The 16,065-nt window shown below is 27.0% G+C and overlaps 2 protein-coding genes across 2 annotated transcripts; both read right to left on the reverse strand.

Annotated features, from left to right (window-relative positions):
• Positions 1-4,016: 4,016 nt before the first annotated feature.
• LOC111297686 (putative receptor-like protein kinase At3g47110) lies at positions 4,017-6,378 on the reverse strand. Its single transcript, XM_022892332.2, has 2 exons — positions 4,539-6,378; positions 4,017-4,403 (listed from the first exon to the last, which is right to left on the reverse strand). The coding sequence occupies exons 1-2, from the start codon at positions 6,376-6,378 to the stop codon at positions 4,048-4,050; spliced, it is 2,196 nt and encodes a 731-aa protein (XP_022748067.2). The 3' UTR covers positions 4,017-4,047.
• A 7,636-nt stretch (positions 6,379-14,014) lies between these two features.
• LOC111297677 (uncharacterized) lies at positions 14,015-15,408 on the reverse strand. The gene has a single exon (XM_089740920.1). The coding sequence runs from the start codon at positions 14,978-14,980 to the stop codon at positions 14,042-14,044; it is 939 nt and encodes a 312-aa protein (XP_089597046.1). The 5' UTR covers positions 14,981-15,408; the 3' UTR covers positions 14,015-14,041.
• Positions 15,409-16,065: the final 657 nt, after the last annotated feature.

The raw sequence follows: 16,065 nt of genomic DNA on the forward strand, positions 1-16,065 counted from the left end.
TATTGAATTTCAAAGGCTAGGATTAGTTATGCATTTGATATTTTTGATTTAGGATCTAGGCTTGTAAACTGAGCGTAGCCATGTTAGTTTTTTCCAACGTTAACTGCAATTTTGAGTTTCGGACACCTACCAAATAGTTCCTTCTTTAAGAGAATGGGCCTTGAGCCAAGCAATCCAAATTGAGCCCGTTTTAGACAAAAAAGTCCAAATATATTGGATAATGCAGACTTTATTCAAACTGAAAAGATCTTCAAATATACTTTAGATTTTATGGAATATTTCCCCATCATTTTAGTTCGATTTAATGGTTAGTGAAATATGAAAAGTTTTCTAAATAAAATTGATTTGTTTTTTTTTTCTTTCAAAATTTTATTTCCAAGGCATTAGTTAATAAAATATAATTTTATTTCAAAAAGTTTATTTTCAAATAATTAACTAAATAAAATATGAAAAAATTGGAATTAATATATATATAATTTGTATAACTTTTCTTTTCCTACCTATTTTTAATCAAACTCATTAGTTAATAGGATATCAAAAGTTTTTTTTAATAAAATTTATTTTTATTTTTTAAACGTTGTTTTCAAATCATTAATTAAAAAGTACAAAAAATTCACATTATTTTCAAATCATTAATTTTACGCTTTTTCCTCTCCCTATCATTTCTGAAAACAAAAAAAAAAAAAAAATAGTGATATTTTTATGAACAATTTGTATTTTAATCCAAATGAGTGACATTGGCAATTTTCCTTTCAAAGGTTTGTTTTCAATTTATTAAATAATTCTATAGAAAATTAATAATTGACAAATGAAAACATGAGGAAATTTATGGAAAAATGATTAGCAATTGTTGTGCACCAAAACATTTTAGCAAAATATGTCTTTGGACTATTTAACTTCAAATCCTTACTTCAAATCAAGAGTTCAAGTATATCAAGAAAAAAAAAACTATTTCTTCTAAAATGAAAAAAAAAAAAATTGACAAACTTCTGAATACAAAAATATAGACAATTATATCATATGTTCTCACTTGAGTTACTTGTATTTTGGCTACTCACCATTTATTGAATAAAAAATAGACACCCTCATAGAATAAAGTAACAGGAAAACCATGGGCATGAAGTTAAATAAACTTTGCATAGTTTATTTTCAAAATATGATTCAATAAAACTATGGATTCCAAATAAAACATATCACTCTAATGTTCCTCCAATAGAAAATAAAAAAATAAAAATCATTGCAAGAAAGATGATCGCATTTCTCAAGTAGAAACACCACACCACTTTTGGCCATGATTCCATGAACTTTCTGAGACATTCCACGCCATTGGAAGGTGAACTTCCAATGCACAAGCACACCATAAATCTCTCACTCAAGCTTTATGCAATCACAATAAGAGAAGAATCAGCACAGTCTATTCCATGCTGAATTCATAAGTTACATACTGCAATAAAAAGTTACAAAACTTGCATCAGTTCCCTTTTTCTCTTTTTCATTTTTTTTTTTTTTGGACTGGAAGCTTGCGTTCATATTTTGAAAATCAATTTCTAACAATAATCAAGTGAAAGAAAAAAAATGAACTTCAAGAAGCTTGCACCTACCTCTATTATTATTCTTTTTCATCATACTTACTAAATTGATTTGTGAATAATAGAAAAAAAGCCCATACTGATAGTTGATAAATTAATAACATCATACCATATAAAATAAGAGACAATAATTTATAAACTTAGATGAGTGCGTATAAATGATATTGACTAACTCTAAACATTTAAAAAACCTAAAATTATAAATCGTTAGGAAACCAAATCAATAGAAATTCAATAATGGCTTATGTGATTAATAACATCTATTTTATCAAAGTAAATAATTAATAAATTAATATTCACTTTTAGGTAAAGTCACTTCATACTTTTATCTTTAAAATTTTTTAATTTCAATAAATATATATGTTATATGGTAAATTCGTATATGAATATTATTTTAATTATGTAAATATATGTTCAATATTAACAATATTGTAATCAACATCTATGTTAAATAGCAATTAATATAGTTAATTTATTAAAATAAATAAAACATGTTTTGCATATTAAGCAAAAAAAAACAAAAGCTATATATTTTAGTGTAACAAACAAAATAAAATAGCTATTTCAGTGTTCAACAAACAAAAGTAACTAAGAGTTTAAACAATAATATTATTGTTACTAGACTAGAAAAAGAAAAGATACTAGCTAGTAATGATTATTGATTAATGAAAATTGATTTCTAATTTATTTTTATGTGCTTTTGAATTTCATTACAATTGAAAGTACATTGGTGTACTTGCTTCCTAATTAAAATGTTTATTAGTAAGGAAAACGTATTTATTAATTAATATTAAATGATAGAAATATTATTTTATACATTTTTTGTAGAGTTTTTAATAAATAACCATTTATATAAAAAATTAACGTCTATATTTGTTATAATGTATGTGTGAGTAGATACATATTTACATATATCTTTGTTTTGATTTATAATAATTATTTAAAACTTTATTGTTTAGAAAGTTTCTAAAACTTTGCATTTATAACAATATGCTTAATTATTAATATACTCATCTATATTTTTCTACTTGTTATTTTACAAACATTATGATATTTCTCTATTAATGAAATTTATTATAATTTACTAGCTAATTAAATTAATAAAAAATTTGTTGTGAACATTAAAATAATACAACTATTTTATTTAACAAACACAAATAATTTAAGTAATTGAATGATAAATAATATATTTTCAGAGTCTCTTAAGAAAGTAACCTTGTTAGGAGGGATGGATTGATAAAATTGATTTCTTCTAGAGTAATTTATTTTATTAACTTTTCAAATTTCTTTATTCTTCTAAATTCCATAATACATTTTTATTATCACCTTCTTAACTAAAGATATTCTTGATAGAAAAATGATGTCTATTAACTAATATCATATATAACAATATTATATTTTAGAAAAATAAAAAACAATGAAATGTTACATTCTAATTATATAATAATTCTAATAATTTTTATTTGAGTTAAAATTCATTAATAAGTTCTTACCCAAATACCAATTAAAAATAATTAATTATAAAAATAATATGGCAAAAATTAATTAATTATAAAAGACATATAATTCCATAATCAGAAATCACCTAAACTAAATATATGTATAAAGATACGAGCCAATATTTTCATCTAATCCTAATTACTTAAAAATGCAATTATATGAGTCATAATTTTCATACAAGAAAATCCATTAGTACAAATTTATTATTATGTAAAATTATATACTTGTTGTTATTATTATCATTGAAATAAAAAAGAGTTGTAATGAAAAGGTATTCTTAATCAATGATTATATTAATAAATACCATAAGAAAATAAAAATTAATTTAACTTGTTGGCTCTCTTCATGATAATTTATGTTATGGTTAATTATATAGAAATTATAATCTATATATTTGTTACTTCTAATCATACATAACATGTATAATTAATTATATGTATTGAGAAATAATATGAATTTAATAAAAGCAACATAAAAGAAAACACAAATATACAAAATGAGCCTAACTTCCTATATATGTAACCACCCATCCAGGTGAAAAGTTTATTTATTAATCAAGAAAATCCTTTTTATATGTTTACAACTACCATGCCTCCTTACTTAGATATAGAAGTTATTGAAATTCATCGACTATGCAAATCTCATAATTATTTAAACTCTTTAATGATTTAATGCAATTAAAACTCTAGTTTTTACTGTAAAATTTAAAATGTTATTAAGAAAAAATTACTTTAATAAAGAGTTCAATGTTAATAAATAAATATACAGATAAAAATTCAAAAGTGATGAAAGTACCTTGATTATTGAACCAAAATACATATTATGGTAGTAGTACCCTTAACCTGCAAAAAAATATAAAGCTTAATGGAATACCTTCTTTAAAAAAAATAGATAAATATATTCTATGTACTTTTATATAAGCTTAAACTATATATAATTGCATTTCTTACCATATTTATTAATCCTGCGTAATGTTGTTTAGATATTCTCTTTTGATATTCTTCAGCATGGAGACAACATTCTTCATATCTAATCTATCTTCAGGTAATTCAGCTGAACAATCCAAAGCTATTCTCATAATAGATGATATACAATTTGCCTTAATAACAAAATATTCATCCATTTCTTGCACTAAACTAGAATCTATTACACCAATTATTTCATTAGATAATGACCTTTTCACCCAATGCTTTATATTCATTTCTCCAACAAAAATTTCATCTGTGGGCTTCTTTCTTGTGAAAGTCTCTATTAATAGAATACCATAGCTATAAACATCACTTTTTGTCGAAATAATTCCCATCGATCCGTATTCTGTATTTTAAATATAATTGAATCATTAAAACGATCTCATGCCATTCAGGCATCATTAATCATCAATAAAATGATAAAATACTAATATCTACTCGTCTTGGAATAGAGAAAAAATTAAAAAAATGAAAAAATCACCTGGTGCCATATAGCCAACAGTAGCTAGTGTCATTGTTTGTTTGATGGAATCTCCTTCTCCCAATAGCTTGGCAATTCCAAAATCTCCCACGTGTGCAACCATGTCCTCATCCAATAAGACATTACTTGGTTTTAGGTCACAATGGATTATAGGAATCGGATGTCCCAAATGGAGGTATTCTAATGCCGATGCAACATCTATCATTATGTTGATTCTTTGTAGGATATCCAATACATAATTGTAAGAATATAACCATTTCTCAAGGCTCCCATTAGGCATGAACTCAAGCACTATGGCTTTGAAATCAATAGTTGAACAACAAGTAATAACCTTGACAAGATTGCGATGAAGGATATTGCTCATCACTTCACATTCAATGTCAAAACTCTTAAATGCTTCATCTATTTGCAAATTGAAAACTTTTATTGCGACTTCTGTTCGATCTGAAAGTATTCCTTTGTATACAGAGCCAAAACTTCCTGAACCAAGTAAGTTATTCCCACTAAATCCACCAGTCCCTTGCAATAGTTGATGATACGAAATTCTTCTCCTTTTCTTGAGAGGAATTAAATCGTTAACCATTGCCAAATTCATATTCCCCTGTTGCCCTTTTTTGTAGACAATTATGACAGCTACAACTATTATTATTGAAGCAAATGTTGGTAAAACATACCTCAAAGCATGAAGAGCGGTCTTCTTGAATTTTGGATGGATTTTATTTTTGCAAGGTGAGACTTGTAGTCTAGGTGAACCACATAGTGCATAATTTTTCATGAATGATTTGGCTGTGAAGTTCAAAAAGGGCCCTCCACTTGGTATTTCTCCTTCCAATCTATTGAAAGACACATTAAAATAATTGAGATCATAAAGTTTTTCCAAAGACTTGGGAATGACTCCAGAGAGATTGTTGTTAGATAAATCCAAGCTTTTCAAACTTATCAAGTGACCCAATGATTTTGGAATAGGGCCTTGTAATCTATTTCTAGAAAGATTCAAAACCTGTAGATCATAGAGACTTCCAATTGTGGACGGAATATCACTTGATAATAAATTCCTTGACAAATTCAAAGAGATAAGTACCTTCAAATTTCCAACGTCAAGTGGAAGTGAGCCGCTAAGATTGTTTGATGAAAAGTCCACTTCTAAGATATCTTTAAGGCTCCAAAAAGTTAAAGGTATTTGCGAATACAATTTGTTGGAGAACAAGTATAGATGTCTCAGAGAAGTCAAATCACACAAACATGTCGGTAAAGGTCCATCAAGCTCATTAGCACCCAATGATAATTCGTACAATCCCTCCAAACCACAAAGATCGTGTGGGATAGAGCCTTGTAACTTATTCCCAGAAAGATTCAAAAGTTGGAGATTTTTTAGCCTTCCTATTGTTGTTGGAATAGGTCCAGTCAATTTATTAGAAGAAAGGTCTAACAATATAGCGTTGCTTAAGCTACCAATTTCCATGAGAATGCTGCCTCTAATTTTGCAATCAACGATCAATAATTTTTGAAGTGATGTGGAAAGATTTGAGATAGAAGTTGGAAGAATTCCATTCAATGGGTTGAATGATAGGTCCAAAATTCTTAGATACCTGCAATTTGCCAAGGAATTGAGAAAGCTCCACCCATGAGTTGAAATTTTGGTGGTCAAATCATTCGACGGAAGGTTCAAAATCTCAAGGAACCTCAAATTCCCAAGTGTATTTGGAATAAGGCCATAGAATGAGTTTCCATCTAAATCTAGGACTCTGAGCTTAGAAACATTGGAGATAGAGTCAGGAATATTTCCACTGAGATTATTCTCCCATAAGTAAAGCTGCTCAAGATTTGAAGCAGAGCTCATGTATGGTAATTTACCTAAAATGAGAAAAAATAAGTTTTCAACTTTCCATACAAGAAATAAATTAATTGTTTTGCTTTGTTGTGTTTTTCATGAATCTATGATGCAAGCTGAAGTGAATGCAATGCTTACATATACGAACATGAGTGAGGAGAAACATGAAAAAATTATAAATATGAAACAACTTCAAGTTTTTCTTGTTTGATGATCTGGAATGTATATATAGTTTATAAATATTTTTCATATTTATAATTATCAGAAGGCTCCATGCTTACGTATAATAAAGTAAAAAAGAGGAAAAAGGAAAAGAAAAAGAAAAATGAAGATAGAAGAAAGGTAGGGAGAAAAGAAAATATTATTAAGTTTTCTAGTATATGCTTAAAATGTTTTCCATTTATGTGAGAATTTTATTTCTTTAACTTATCTCAATTGCTTTAATGATAAAAAGATTAAAGAAATTTTGGATGATGAAATTGTTCATTAAAGAAAAAGAAACAAGACAAAAATGAAGAAAATAAAAAATAAAAATATATTTACATTAATTTCTTTGAGAAAGTGTAAATATTTGGAAATAAATTAAAATTTTTATCTATGCCATTTCAGGAAAAAAGACTCAAGAGAAATGATAAAATTTCTTTCATTTTAGACTATATGCATAATAAAAGAGATAAATACAAAGATTCTGTTCAAAGATTGTTAAAAGTACATGTACTCTTTTTAGTTTGAAAATCACTTTTTTTCTTCCCTAAGGTCAGATAGAACCTTACGAATGCTCTAACAGAGGAGGTTCATTTGAGATATGTTGGAGTAATACTGTATACATTTTCCTACTACAATAAAAAATTTAGTAATATGATGACAAAAAATGTGAAACTAATGAAAAAGATTTTAAAATGATGCTTTCGATTACACAATTATTGCAGGGTGAAAAGCCTTGCCTTAGTTCCGATTTAGAGGGTGAAGTAAAGGTAAGTCAAAAATCTCTTCTTGGATGCTATGACGGCCACATAAGAACATTACCTTGCGAGAAAAAAATTTGTTACACTGTTTGTTGATGGAATTTTTCCACGATGTAGTCTCTTTAATCCCAAGCAATGTTCTGTCAGATGTGAGAGGGTTGTTGATTTTTATGTCCCAAAAGATCAAAAGAGAGCCAAAAATGTCTTAGTTGGTTTTGTCCATTATCTTGATCTGCGGGATGCATTGAGGGCTGTCAAATTTCTAAATGGTTAGCACCTGAGTTATTCCACTCTGTGTTCAAATGGCAAGTTTTGATCAAAGGTCTCATGCTAGTTCTAAACCCACCACTCACCACATGGAAAAAGGTGTTAGCTGCATAGAAGACTTTAGAGATGGACGATCTTATGCAGAGGTGGTTCATATGTCTGTCAAATCCACTCAGTTAAAGGATAACATTGTATCAGATGGTCAAAAAGAAAAGGTTTTAAAATCGCTTAACATCCTTGAATACATTCCTGAAAATTTAAATTTGGTGGGATTACAACGGAATGCTGTTGGGATAGTTAGATATCCTGATACTACAAATGCCATTGATCAAATCTTGTGAGAGGAAAGTATGTTATTATCTCTGGAACTTGGTCAGGAGTTTCTATTGAGCTTATGAGCAATAGTGATATAGACGCTGAGAAACTTTTCGAAGTTGAAGAAAAATTTCACCTTGTTACTACTATTCGAGCAGGTAAAAGAAGGAAAAAAGGTAAGGCAAAATATTGGACAAGATCCAATCGCAAGTCTCGCCAGATACGGACACCTCTAGCTTCCAATGTTCAAGAGCACTTATCAGATTAAGATATTCATTCTCGAAATAGAGCTTTTCTAGAAGGATATGATAGTGGTTATGAGGTTAATGTTGGGAGTTTTACGTTTTGCTATTTGTATGCTTTTGGGATATGGAAGTGCCCCTATGTAAAAGGAATCATCAACCATGAAAGTTGTTGTCTATATTTTCTGAAATTGTGATGCTTTGGAGATCAATTGGGGCATCCAGTTTGATGAAAATTTTTTAAAAAGCTGAATGATATGGTAGATGTGATGGCAAAGGTGGGTGGTGATTTTGTTCTGTAAGGGATAGTGGTGTTTGCTCTCATTATTTGTTTAACGACCACGGTGGTGTTTTTTTTTTTTTTTCTTTTTTGTTTGGATGTCATGATTTCTTCTTTTTAGGTGGAAGTCTTTCGTTAGAATCGTGCTAGCTGTTTTTTTGTTGTTTCTGGTATGTTTTTAACTATGTTTCTTGGTAAGATTGTTGTATTTCACTGATTTGATCTCTAATATAAATATGACTTAGCAAAAAAAAAAAAAAATTACACAACTATTGCTTTTTATTTCGTAAAAGAACAGTTAAATTCTCTAATTTGACAACAAAAAAGGGTAAAAGTAGCACTTATTTTTATTGCATATAATAACATAAAAAAGAACATAAATTTATAATTATTATAATATAATTAATTAATTATAATTTAAAATTATGTGAGATTTATCAAAATTTTATATGTAACCCATAATTTATAAATAAATGATGAGCCCTATATAATATTTTATTATGATTAGCAAATAATTGTAATATCATAGTAAAAAAAATTATAACTGAAATGCTCCAGATAAAAAAGTTAGATAACTTTAGACAAAATCTATTAATTATACTAAAACAATCCTGTGATAAAAGTATGGTCGTTGGGGACGAATTGCAAATTGACACATGGTTGGATGAGTGAAGAATGTTTATCTTTTAATTTTGAATGTTGATTTCTTTTAGGAACGGAGTACAACTACGAAAATCATTAATACTATATTTTAAAACAATGGTTTTGTTAATATATATTTTTTTAAAATTGGTTTTTGTTAAATATAATTAATAATAGGTTTGGTCCACAATTACCATATAAACTTTACTCATTTGTCTTAAAAGAATGGGTTGAGTAAAAAATAATATAGGCTAAGTAAACGTATGAGCCTTAATTTTTGTATTAAAAGAGTGGACTTAATATATAATGTCATAATAATTTTAATCTAATTTTTAATTTTCATATTTAAATTCATTATTTATATGTAATATAATAATGCTCAAATTAAAATTACCTTATCTATTCAATAAAAATTTTATATTATAGAAGATTTAAATTTAATATTTTATTATAATACTACACCTTGTTAATAAATAATAAAATTATATTAATTTTAATAAAATATTACATGTTGTTAATAAATAGTAAATTTAGAAAAACTAAAAAATGAATTGACCTGATGTCATTAGCTAATAATAAAAAATTACAAAATGGATCAGTTTCAATTTAATGAAACTTTAAATTGGTGTTAGAAGAAAAATATTTGAGGGAATAAACACTAAAAGGTTTATAATTTGGTTTTATTGATGTGGAAAGACTGTTTCCTTCCTACTTCAAATTAAACAATCATTGCGATACAGGTTTTAGTTACGATTTTTTATGCAATTTTTATTTTAGAATACACTTTTTATATGTAATTTTTTATATCATATTTTCATTTCTAGAATCTCTATCTGCTTCTACTTCTCATTTTCATTCTTTCATTATTTTCTTCTTGCTATTCAGGTTTTTTTTTTTTTTTTTCAAGTTTCAAAATTTTTACATGCAGTGGGAAAAAAATGGGTAGTTAACAAATAGCTCAAATACATTCATGAGAATTTTGTATGATTACAGCATATTAACTTTTGACTATACTTATAGAATCTGAATATTATTTTTTTTTATAACTTTGTTATGGTGAATATCAAATATATTCATTTGAATTTTATTTAATTTATCCCTCATCATGAACTTTTGAATTTTGATAATCCTTTTAATATGTACTTAACAGTTTTAATCAATTTAATGATATCTATATGATTTAATTTTTATGAAACATTTCACATATAGCCAATGAAACTACTCCACGTAGATACACACTATTAATAGATATAAAAGTAATGAAATACATTGTTACATTTTTTGTTACACAATATGGATTTTAAATATTTGCAGATAAATAAATATAAAAATATAAAAATATTATATTACGACTTTAAGTTAAATGTAACAATAAATTAAGTAAGACGGTATTAAATAAATATGGGAGTAATTAACAAAGTACGTTAATTTTACTTTTTATTACATTATAAAACAAATCAAGTAATTTCACCATATATAATTGCAATGGGATAATAAATAATAGCCATATTGGCATCGTAAGTGTTGGGTACCTAACTTTTTTCCACCTTGGCCTACCTTGTAGTCTTAGGTACTGGTGTGCATCCTAATTAGGGTATCATTCAATCATAAAACGTTTACTAAAAAATTAAAAATATTTTCCAAAAGATGGAATTTCGATTTTTAGGTTTGGTTTTCAAATTCCTGAGTCTTTGTTTTGCCTTTCCCTAATTTAATTGGAAACAGTATTTGATTTAATAAGATAAAAAGGTTTAGAAAATCATTTCTCAAGCCTTTCAATGGCACCTCATTTGTTTAACAGTTTTCATAATTTTATGATTATTTGTTTTATAATTCTAAAGTAAACTTTTTTGAAACTAAAGTAAACAATTTAAAATATAAAAGCACTGAAATGTTTATAATAAAATTACCTGATAGATTATTGTTCGAGAGGTCAATTATTTTCAAAGAAGAAATGTTGAAGATAACATGTGGAATCAACCCATTTAAACGCATGGATGATGCAAATAATATCTCCAATGAAATAAGATTCCCAATCTCCCATGGAATTTCACCTACAAAGGAACAACAACTTACTATTATAAAACTATCCACTTTCTAAACATTCCAATAATATTGAGGTTATTTAAAATGCAATAAAAGTCAATTACACAAGAAATTCCTAATTTTTTCAATGTTTAAAATATGAAGGAATAATTAATTTTTTCAATACCAAAAGTTTTAGTCAAAATGAGAAAAGAACAAAAGAAAACCAAGATATGACTATTTTCGTGTTGGCCATTCTATTAATTTTTATTTTTTAGTTATTTTTTTTTATTCTCTTTTTCATTATAAATAGTAATAAATATCAATCAATTGAAATCTAAATAATCATATGCAAAAGTTTACCTTCTATATCATTTTCACCTAGATATATCCCCTCAAGTTTGGTTAAATTTCCTATACTTCTTGGAATGTGTCCATTGAATCGATTAAAAGATAATGATAAATTTCGAAGATTGCCGCAGTCACCAATATTTGATGGAAGGTAACCAAAAAATTCGTTGTGGGATATGTAAAGCACCTCAAGTTTGAAAAGAGAGTAACATATATTATTTGGAATACTACCAGAGAGATTATTGCTATAGAGATAAATTGCTTTCAAAGAAGTAAGGTTAAAGATGGAAGTTGGTATTGGACCAACTAGCCTCATGTTTTCGGCAGCAAATATCTCCAAGCTCATAAGATTTCCAATTTCTGAAGGGATCTCACCTGTGATAATAACAAAAACCAAGTTGTAAGAGCTCGGTCAAGTGGATGATTAAATTAGATAATGAAATCATTTTCTCCAAATTTTATGAGATTATTGATTAAATTAGTTAATTATATTCTCATTCTAAATATTATCTCAAAAGCGATTAAATACCAAAATTTTGAGTCATGCTGAGGAAAACAGGAAAGAAACTTAAGTTCATATGGTTGATATTTTTTATTTGTCTTTTACTTTCTGTTCATTTTTGAGTAAAATATACTAATTATCTGTAACTTTTGTATAATATTTCATTTTCAAACACAAAACGTAATTTATATCCATAACCTTCTAAAAATGTTTCAAATTCACATATTTCATCAACTATGAATGAAAAATCAATGAAACATGCCATGTGACTAAAATTTCAACTCAAAAACCAAAATGATTCTTTTTTTTTTTTTGCTATGTAACTAAAAAATATTTAATTTACAATATTTATTATGGTTAAGAGTTAAATTTATTTTTTTAATTTAAAAATGGATTATTTCCAAGAAAAAAAATATAAATTAGTTTTCAAAAAGTACAAAAAATTATTTTTATCAAAATTTTTGTTTATTTGAAAAAAATGGAAAAAAGGAAATATTAAAATATAAAGAAAGAAAAGGAGAAAAACAAAAAAGAGAAAAAAATAAAAGAAGGAAATATAAAAAAGTAGTTTGGTTAACTAATTTAATAATGACATTTATCAGCCTATTAAATGTTTATTTCAAATTTTAAATGTAAGTTCTAGGAAGAAAATAGTTCATTTAAAACTCAATTACACAAGAAATTCCTAATTTCTTCAATGTTTAAAATATAAAGGAATAATTAATTTTTTCAATACCAAAAGTTTGAGTCAAAATGAGAAAAGTATAAAAGAAAACCAAAAAATGACTATTTTCATGTTGGTCATTCTATTAATTTTTATTTTTTACTTATTTCTTTTTATTCTTTTTCTAATATAAATAGTAATAAATATCAATCAATTGAAATCTAAATAATCAAATGCAAAAGCTTACCTTCTACATCATTATCACCTAGATATATCTCCTCAAGTTTGGTTAAATTTCCTATACTTCTTGGAATGAATCCATTGAACCGATTAAAAGATAATAATAAGTTTTGAAGATTGCTGCAAGCACCAATATTTGAGGGAATACTGCCAGAGATACTATTGTTATGGAGATAAATTTCTTTCAAGGAAGAAAGGTTCAGGATGGAAGCTGGCATTGGACCAACAAGGCTCATATTTTGGGCAGCAAATATCTCCAAGCTCAAAAGATTTCCAATTTCAGAAGGGATCTCACCTGTGAAAATAACAGAAACCGAATTGCAAAAGCTGGGTCAAGCAGCACGAGGCATTTTTTTGCTTCGCATCACTATTCATTATGAAATCATTTTCTCCTAATTTTATGAGATTATTGATTAAATTAGATAATTAAATTCTCATTCTAAACATTATCTCAAAAGAGATTAAATACCAAAATTTTTACTCATAATGGGGAAAACATAAAAGAAACTTAAGTTCATTTGGATGAATTTTTTCTATTTGTCCTTTACCTTCTTTTCATTTTTTAGCAAACTATACCAATTATATATAACTTTTGTGCAATATTTCATTGTCATCCACAAATTTAAAATTGTAGTTTACATCCATAACTTTCTAAAATTGTTTCAAAATAATATATTTCATCAACCATCAATGAAAAATCAATGAAACATGTCATGCGACAAATTTCAACTCAAAATTCAAAAGGATTCACCTTTTTATGCCATGTAACTAAAGAATATTTAATTTAAAATATTTTTTATGGTTAAGAGTTAAATTTATTTTTTAAATTTAAAAACTGAATATTTCCAAAAATTAAATTAATTTTTCAAAAAAATACAAAAAATTATTTTCAGCCAAGAAATTTTACCTGAGAAAATAACATGAGTTTCATGGTCACTGTTAATATTTAGGAGTTTTAACATGATATCAATAATTAAATTAATTTTAGCACTTACTTTCCAAATTATAAAAGTAATTCTTTTACGGTAATTTCAAATTATCAAATAAAGTTTATTTTGACAAAAACTTCAATGTTGATAAGAAAATAAATAAAACTAGTCATGTTTTAATTTAATAGGAAAATAATTAATTATAAATAAAGTAGCTAATTTAATAAATTATCAAATTATCAAAGGAAAATTAAAAAAAAAAAAAAAAAACCTTACCTTCCAAATTATTTCCACCCAAGGATAGCATTCTGAGCCTCGTTAAATTTCCAATACTCCTTGGAATGTTGCCACTGAATCTATTGATACTTAATGACAAATTTTGAAGACACCTGCACTCATCTATACTAGATGGAATTTGACCAAAAAACTCATTTGAGGTCAAGTAAAGTACCTCAAGATTGGGAAAATGGCGACATATATTTTCTGGCAAGCTACCAGATAGACTATTGAATGCAAGAGAAATCATATGCAGGGAGGAAATGTTATAAATAGCTGAAGGTACAGAGCCAGAAAGTTGATTAAATGCCAGACGAAGTATCTTTAGATTTCGAAGATCACTTATCTCGGGTGGAATGTGTCCTTGAACGAGATTGTACTTCAAATCCAAGATCTTCAAGTTGGACATTTTAGCTAGTGATTGAGGGATTGTACCTGTCAAATTATTGTTCTGGAGACTCAAGTATAAAACTTTATTTAATCTCCCAAACCATGAAGGAATTTCCCCACTAAGAAAATTGGAACTTAATTCGATGAGTTTCAGACGACTTAATTGCCCCAACTCTCTCGGCAAATGGCCATGGAAATTGTTGTGACTCAAATCAAGAGATACTAAAAACGAGAGATTTCCCAATTGTGGAGGGACAGTTCCTGTAAGATTCATGTTGGTAAGATTCAAAGTGTTGACTCTCCTATGCTTAGATGCGCAAGAGACACCAACCCAATTGCAAACAGAAGTATTGATGGTCCAGTTGTTGGCTAAGATGTTGTGAGGATCAATGATTTGGTGCTTAAATTCGAGAAGAGCATGTTGGTCTGTGGTAAGGTTCCTCACAATCATGGCGTAGCAAACCATGAAACAATGAATGAACACTAAAGCTAGCGAAAGAAAATGGAATATTCTCATGTTCATGGCTGTGGAGGAAAAGCAAATCAATGAAATTGCAGGATGGTTAACGAAGTTTGCTCAAAGCAATTCTTAAATAGGAATCAACTCGCCATTATGACTGAGCCTTCAAGAGGAAAGTCCTGGGATGGACTTGGTCTTCACAACAAATAAAATGAGTCAAGCTTTTGATTTTGGGCCCTCTATTTTTTTTTTCTCTCCTTTTACAAACATTGGTGAAACTAATTTATCTTTTCGCATTCTTTCTTTTCCTTTTTCTGTTTCTTTCTTTTAATTTTTTGTCTTGTACACTTTATAAGGCCCCATGACTCCACGTTTTACACGAGAGAGTTGCAAAATAGTAAGGGCTCTATCTTTTTTTGTTAAAAAAAAAGTAATTTATAATATTCTTAAAACTTCTGAGTTAGTTATTTTACAAATCAAAGTAATTTAAATTTAATTAGTAAAGTTACTTAAAAGTCAAAATGAAATAATAATAAAAATATGTTAGTAAAGATATTAAGTTTTTTTTTATTTAAAAATTTATGGTGAAGGAAAGCTTTCCTATTTCAAAATAAGAACAGACCGTAGACCTCAAAGAAGATTTATACTAGATTTACATATCGTCCATCAAGAAAACTGTTGGTAGTGAGATTCGAATCTAAATCTTACAAACGAGTATTCAAATCTTATTACTCAACCAACCTCTATAGGCATTTACATTTTTACTTTGTTTAAGATGTATTAAAAAAAAAAAAAAACTATACACTTAACTCATCAAGTAAGTTTTTTATTAGGTAATGTCCCTTGTTTTCAAAACATTTTTTCTTTTTCACCCACACAATGAGTGTGTAAAAATCAAATAGAAATACAAATAATTAAAAATTTTAACTATTTTTATAAAATAAAATATTACTATATATGATGTATTTGCATTGTGAAATATTTTAGTATTCACTAATAATATGTCAAGAGAAAATTGCTTCTACATCATAGTACATGAGATTCATTAAAAGTAAGCTTATACAAGTTCAAACTTGAGATCCCTGTGTTTTTTCTTTTCTTAACCAATAATTAATATAGCATTTATTATTATTGTTTATGCCTTTGAA

This window comes from Durio zibethinus, chromosome 12, assembly GCF_047325235.1.
Source record: "Durio zibethinus cultivar Kanyao isolate XHJ-2024 chromosome 12, ASM4732523v1, whole genome shotgun sequence".
Taxonomy (NCBI): Eukaryota; Viridiplantae; Streptophyta; class Magnoliopsida; order Malvales; family Malvaceae; genus Durio; species Durio zibethinus.

What these genes read in the sequence shown, in the direction of transcription:
- LOC111297686 (XM_022892332.2), bottom strand. Translation starts at nt 6,378, where the DNA reads ATGAGCTCTGCTTCAAATCTTGAGCAGCTTTACTTATGGGAGAATAAT. An exon ending in TGTTGGCTATATGGCACCAG is followed by an intron (nt 4,404 to 4,538) that starts GTGATTTTTTCA and finishes TTTAAAATACAG; the next exon opens with AATACGGATCGATGGGAATT.
- LOC111297677 (XM_089740920.1), bottom strand. Translation starts at nt 14,980, where the DNA reads ATGAACATGAGAATATTCCATTTTCTTTCGCTAGCTTTAGTGTTCATT.